A 7,278-nucleotide genomic window follows, 5' to 3' on the forward strand; every position below is an offset into this window, starting at 1 on the left:
TGTCAAAGGTGTTACACCAAATCAACACCCTTACACAAGCAGTACACCAAGTCAACACCCTTACACACGCAGTACACCAAGTCAACACCCTTACACAAACATGAAACATTTTATTTTTTGTGGGAAAGCAATATAAAGTCTTTTTACAGGTGTAAAAATTTGAGCGACTTAAACATTTCTGAAGTAGTCATATTTCAAGGTAAAGCACTTTTATATCCTGAACTTAAAAAATATTTCAAATGTGAATGCTCTATGATACTGTCGTTTAGGTTATATTTATGATCAAAAGATAAATGCTGGTTTATAAACTAACTTTATTACAGGGCATTTTAATTTTGTTTGTTTTTTAGGCTTAAAATACGTGACTCCAAGATTTATTGTATAACAAAACAAATTTAAAGAAAAATGTACAGAAAGACACGATCCTTTTTTTTAGGGCTCCATCCATGGGAGAATTGTACAGCAGCCGTCAACTGCTGGGATGTATTCCGTAATGGAAAGTGTGACCTGGAATGTAACAATGTTGAATGTCTGTTTGATGGATTTGACTGCACCCAGAAACTTCCACCATGCAAGTATGTTTATATAATATGTAGATTTTTTTTTTTATATTCTTTGGAGGCATTAAAGGCTCATTAAATTATAAATTTTGTGTTATATAATCAGCCTAGTTTTGATGAAGATTCAACAACGGTTAGCCTGATTTTGAGCTATGTTAGGCCTTACAAGTAATTAAACATTGTTTCTCCATTACTGTTATGTTGTTGATTGAATTGTTCTGATTTTGAACATGACCAAATTTTCCCTCAACAACTACTTACCTAATTCGAAACATGTTTAAGTCTTTCTGAATAACAATTGGCTCAGTTTTTAACATATGTAAGTTTCTTCAACAATGATTGGTCTAAATTTGAGCAGTGAAACATATGACAGTTGCCAAAGGAACTATTCAAGTAGGAGGCGTAACAGTGAACAATTATTGACTGGTTATGAGGATAACAAATGGGAACAAATCACCAGTCAATAACTTACTTTCTACCCTCCTTTCTTGTTTACAGTTTCACTGAGATCTGATTATTTAGCTGTCATGTAGCCTACATCCCCAGGCCTACTTGTAAATCTTAAAGTTTAACATTTCATTGTAGATTTTATCTCATTATAAGAGTTGGTAATAAATCAATAAGATCTAAAAACTGTTTAATTTTCAAACTATAACCACCCATCATCGTATACCAATAAACACATAAAGTACACACCTGTTTAACTTCAGGCAAGATTTCCAAAGTTCTAAACGAATCAGCGTGTCTTCACTGTGCTGCAAAAATTCTCATCTTCAAAGTTTTGCTGTCCAAATGATCCTGCAGCCCTTTATCTGTGAGTTACTGAAATCTTACCCCATATTTCCACCTTCATTTTACAGCAAATTGTTTGTAATTAGGCCTAAATGAATTGGTATGATTTCACTGTGCTGCAAAAAAAGGTTGTTTTCTGCAATGTTCTGCTGTGATGTCATGCATGCATGGCAACTGACCAACATTGATGTGATTTGTTTCCTGGTTTCACACACCCACACACATGATGTGTTTTTGTCCAATCATGGCAAAGAATTCAGGAAATGAGGTAGAATAGTGAGGAATATAATTGGTTCAATTTTTAACATGCCTAAGCTTTGTTAACACTGATTGGTTTAATTTGAACATGCCTAAGCTTTTTTAACACTGATTGGTTTAATTTGAACATTTCCAGTGAAATGTATGACAGTTACTGCCAAAAGAACTATGCTAATGGAAAGTGTGACTACGGATGTAACAACGAGGAGTGTAATTGGGATGGTCTGGATTGTGAAGAAGACCATCCAAGGTTAGCAGTTGGTCAGTTGGTTATCACCCTGTTGATTGATTCAATGGTAAGCAGCCATAACATGTTTTAGGTTTCTGTATTTTGAATGTTTTATGTAGTGTACACATTTACTACACAACTAATTAGCTCTCCCCCCCCCCAAGATTGTTTTTATTGTTGAAAATGTAAGAATTTCTGTACGTTAATGTACATTAATGTACGTTAATTTCTGTACGTTAAAATGTCATCAATAAATGCAACAACTACATCTTACATAGAATCTGGTAACTTAAAAATCACTATTTCCGAGTTCATCCAGTAGGTGAAGAAAATCTGAGTATACATACTATGTTAATACTTACTGACAGTGATAAACTTTACTATGAATGAAGCACAGAAATTCATCAGATGATATTAAGAGCATAACATAATGTTGTTGAATCACATAATAGACCATTCAGACAATAGTATGTTTACTGATAGTTTTGTGAGGAAGTTCCTAGAGCAGTAAATGATTTTAAATCTATTACAGAACTTCATAATCCATTCTGTATTATACGACATTCTTTGTACCATCGAATTAAGGCTTAGGGTTCTGTATACTGATTCTAAGGTATGGAAAACAAAGTACGTTATATGTGGTCTGTTTATAAACATTCACGGCTTATTCCAACAGGATTTTGAGAGGAGTAACATTTCCTTCCTGAGAGAGATTGGTCATGCACTCCGAACTAATGTGAGGATTAAAACTGATAATCAGGGGAACCAGATGATTTATCCATGGAGAACAAGGTCTGTGATGTGGTAAACTAGTACGATCAACTTGCATTTGGACTAATTCACTTAAAATTACATATTATCCAATTCTGCCAAGCTACTGTGATTATCACTAAACCTGGAAATTTATTACATCTCTTTAATTAGACAGTCTCTTTGAAAAAAAAAAATTAAATGAAGAGTAGTAAGAAATAAACAATAAACAAAAATTTATTGTATAGTAAGCAATAATACCAGAAATTAACCAAAGTTTATTGTACAGTAAGCAATAATACCAGAAATTAACCAAAGTTTATTGTACAGTAAGCAATAATACCAGAAATTAACCAAAGTTTATTGTACAGTAAGCAATAATACCAGAAATTAACCAAAGTTTATTGTACAGTAAGCAATAATACCAGAAATTAACCAAAGTTTATTAGGTAAATCTTGCATTCTTTTGTCTAGAAAATGGGTAACAAATCATGATTCGTGTAACTTATAAATATTTAATGTAAGGATGCATTGGAGGCGATATCAAGCTATCTTCTGAAAGTATGTTTTATTGAAGAATAGTAAAAAAAAAAAAAAGACAGTCTATTAATATTGAGAAAGAAACTTTGAATTTATTGTCCTCTTCATGAAATACTTCCTTAAATTTCCACTATAATACCTCAAATATTTTATATTAAGATCCTGTTAAAGCTATGTTAACTTTTTTCCTATTGTAACAGAATTGATGTTCACCTGGAGATTGATAACCGACAGTGTCTGAAGTCAACGTACAATGAATGTTTTCAAACAGCAGCTGAGGTAAAATTTTTGAGGGTTATATAGAAAATGGTTCCCAATGAAAGGTTAATAAAAGAAGAGTTTTTTTTGGTTTGGTAGTTGTGTAATATCTGAAAAGTTAACATTTTTTGTTTAATTACAAGATGCCTTAAGTATTATAAGCCATAAATTAATGCGATTCCCACTTTTCAGGCTGCTCGGTTTCTTGCTGCTTCCAGATCTCGCCACTCCTTGGACACTGCTTTCCAAATTGAAAGTATTCAAAGTTCAGATGAACTGGAGAAGCCTCGTGGCCCTAAGGTCACTTATCCCAACATGGTCTACATTGTCATTGGGGTAATAGTGATAATTTTGCTAGGATTGCTGCTTGGAGTTTTAGTTACGACACAGAGAAAGCGTGTACACGGTATCACCTGGTTTCCTGAAGGATTCTTCCGAAACAACAATAACCAGAAACGACAGTCACGACGCCGAGGACCTGATGGCCAGGAGATGAGGTATGATTTTAAAATTCTCCTAGTAGTGAGTAGTGAAAAGAAACATATATACAGTGTATTATAAAACAAAAAGGAAGTCACCGTTAGTTAATGGATTGAAGACAGTGAGATAGGTATACTCAGTTGAAATATTAAATTATTTTTAGAGTTAGAGGTTCATTACACAGAAAATTGTACTTATATTTTGGCATAACATTTACCTATAAAAGAGAAAGACTGTCGATTTATTACAATTTCCTTCTTATCTGAACAAAATGCTTTTCTTATAGAAACCTCCAAAAACAAGCCTCTGCCCAAAGAGTTGATGCTAATGATAATAACACCATACCCACAGAGACAGGAGGATGGAGTGATGATGACATGGGGGACCATCCTCCAGTCAAGAAGATGAAATGTGATCATTCCCCAGACCCAAGCTTTGGAGATACCCATACGGTAATGACCACTACTGACTATGATGAGAATGACCCTCGACCTTGGACGCAGCAGCATCTTGATGCAGCTGATGTTCGTAATCCCCACGTCCTTGCTTTAACACCTCCACAAAGAGACAGTGAGCTAGAACCAGGAAATGTTGATGTTAGAGGACCAGGTGAACAATTCTGTTAATGCCTATCATCATCAGTACACTTTTATATATATATTGTGGCATGTGTTGTAAAGTATAGCTGATATTAAAAAATTATCATTTCGGCCCAGCTTCACTTTATTTTGTAATCTTATAGTTTTCACTCTTAACTTTGCTTTTTTATTTCAACTCTCCTAGGGGGCCTTACACCTCTAATGTTAGCATCTTTCCGAGGAGGAGGTTTAGATACAGGAGAAGATGCAGAGGAGGATGATGGATCTGTTAGTATGATTCAGGACTTGATTACTCAAGGAGCTAAGATCAACATGACGACGGAACGAACAGGTTGCGTAGAATTTTATGTAGATTTTATTACTCTAGTGTAAAAAAAAAACATAAAAATTATTATTATTTTTTTGAAATAACTACTTGTTTAGAATTAAGATGGAGGATTACAGTTACGATCTAAAAGTTCCCCGATTTTGTAGCTGAGGAAGCGAATATGATGCGTGCTGTATTCCAACAGTCTTGGTAATTATTTTACAGAAAGAACAAATCCTCAAAACATCACAATAAGAAACAGCTTGCTATGATGTTTATCTGTAACAACTGTTAGTTTTAAGTTGGTATTTACCAAACAGGTTTAGGAAAAGATCTTTGGCAGACATTTTTTATTTAGATATTCAAAGTTCTGACCCTTCCACCCCCCTCTCCAGTTGTTCATGTTAGAATAAATGTTTTTTGATGCATAAAAATAACAAAAATACTCAGATAACTACAATTTCAAAATGTCTTTAAAATTTGTTTACAAAAATTAGCATCACTTAGATTGTGAAGAAGAATGGTCGAGAAAAGTATTAAACATACCTAATTTCTTTTTTTCAGAATGACCTGATGTTGTGTCATATAAAGTAACACTATTAGAATGACTTGATGTTGTGTCATATAAAGTAACACCATTAGAATGACTTGATGTTGTGTCATATAAAGTAACACCATTAGAATGACTTGATGTTGTGTCATATAAAGTAACACTATTAGAATGACTTGATGTTGTGTCATATAAAGTAACACCATTAGAATGACTTGATGTTGTGTCATATAAAGTAACACTATTAGAATGACTTGATGTTGTGTCATATAAAGTAACACTATTAGAATGACTTGATGTTGTGTCATATAAAGTAACACTATTAGAATGACTTGATGTTGTGTCATATAAAGTAACACTATTGTCGAGAATAAAAATTCTACATTTTTGGATTAATTTGTGTGTATTTTGTTTTCAAAATAACATAATTTTTTAGTTTTTAAAACATTTCTGTTTTAATGTAAATGCATGGATTTTTTTAGCTTCAATTTTTCAGTATGTTCTGATTTTGTTAAGTAGTCCGTGTAGTATTGGTATAATCAATAGATTATTATAAGTAGTCCGTGTAGTATTGGTATAATCAATAGAGTATTATAAGTAGTCCGTGTAGTATTGGTATAATCAATAGATTATTATAAGTAGTCCGTGTAGTATTGGTATAATCAATAGAGTATTATAAGTAGTCCGTGTAGTATTGGTATAATCAATAGATTATTATAAGTAGTCCGTGTAGTATTGGTATAATCAGTAGAGTATTATAAGTAGTCAATGTAGTATTAGTATAATCAGTAAATTATTATAAGTAGTCAATGTAGTATTGGTATAATCAGTAGACTATTATAAGTAGTCAATGTAGTATTAGTATAATCAGTAGAGTATTATAAGTAGTCAGTGTAGTATTAGTAGAATCAGTAGACTATTATAAGTAGTCAGTGTAGTATTAGTATAATCAATAGACTATTATAAGTAATCAATATAGTATTAGTATAGTCAGTAGACTGTTATAAGTAGTCAGTGTAGTATTAATATAATCAGTAGACTATTATAAGTAGTCAATATAGTATTAGTATAATCAGTAGACTATTATAAGTAGTCAGTGTAGTATTAGTATAATCAGTAGACTGTTATAAGTAGTCAATGTAGTATTAGTATAATCAGTAGAGTATTATAAGTAGTCCGTGTAGTATTGGTATAATCAGTAGATTATTATAAGTAGTCTGTGTAGTATTGGTATAATCAGTAGAGTACTATAAGTAGTCAATGTAGTATTAGTATAATCAGTAAAGTATTATAAGTAGTCAATGTAGTATTGGTATAATCAGTAGAGTATTATAAGTAGTCCGTGTAGTATTGGTATAATCAATAGATTATTATAAGTAGTCCGTGTAGTATTGGTATAATCAGTAGAGTATTATAAGTAGTCCGTGTAGTATTGGTATAATCAATAGATTATTATAAGTAGTCAATGTAGTATTGGTATAATCAGTAGACTATTATAAGTAGTCAGTGTAGTATTGGTATAATCAGTAGACTATTATAAGTAGTCAGTGTAGTATTGGTATAATCAGTAGACTGTTATAAGTAATCAATGTAGTATTGGTATGATCAGTAGAGTATTATAAATTCAGGAGAAACATCACTTCATCTCGCTGCAAGGTATGCTAGAGCTGATGCTGCCAAAAGGCTGCTAGATGCAGGAGCTGATGCTAACTCTCAGGACAACACTGGTCGAACACCGTTACATGCATCTGTGTCAGCTGATGCTCAAGGAGTTTTCCAGGTGAGATGATAGCATTATGCTGTTGTAAAAACATTAACTCCAGGTGAGATGGGAGCATTATCCTGTTGTAAAAATATTAACTCCAGGTGAGATGATAGCATTATCCTGTTGTAAAAATATTAACTCCAGGTGAGATGGTAGCATTATCCTGTTGTTAAAACATTAACTCCAGGTG

The 7,278-nt window shown here is 32.6% G+C and overlaps 1 protein-coding gene across 1 annotated transcript in view; it reads left to right on the forward strand.

Moving 5' to 3' along the window:
• LOC106475854 (neurogenic locus Notch protein-like) overlaps positions 1-7,278 on the forward strand; it is an 18,538-nt gene that overhangs the window by 6,828 nt on the left and 4,432 nt on the right. The window contains exons 8-15 of the mRNA XM_022379869.1: positions 437-575; positions 1,747-1,906; positions 2,516-2,631; positions 3,330-3,408; positions 3,580-3,884; positions 4,154-4,476; positions 4,651-4,797; positions 6,952-7,103. Coding sequence (XP_022235577.1) covers positions 437-575; positions 1,747-1,906; positions 2,516-2,631; positions 3,330-3,408; positions 3,580-3,884; positions 4,154-4,476; positions 4,651-4,797; positions 6,952-7,103 — 1,421 coding nt within the window. The remainder of the gene's footprint in view (positions 1-436; positions 576-1,746; positions 1,907-2,515; positions 2,632-3,329; positions 3,409-3,579; positions 3,885-4,153; positions 4,477-4,650; positions 4,798-6,951; positions 7,104-7,278) is intronic.

Source organism: Limulus polyphemus, unplaced genomic scaffold (genome assembly GCF_000517525.1).
Source record: "Limulus polyphemus unplaced genomic scaffold, Limulus_polyphemus-2.1.2 Scaffold9289, whole genome shotgun sequence".
Lineage (NCBI taxonomy): Eukaryota > Metazoa > Arthropoda > Merostomata > Xiphosura > Limulidae > Limulus > Limulus polyphemus.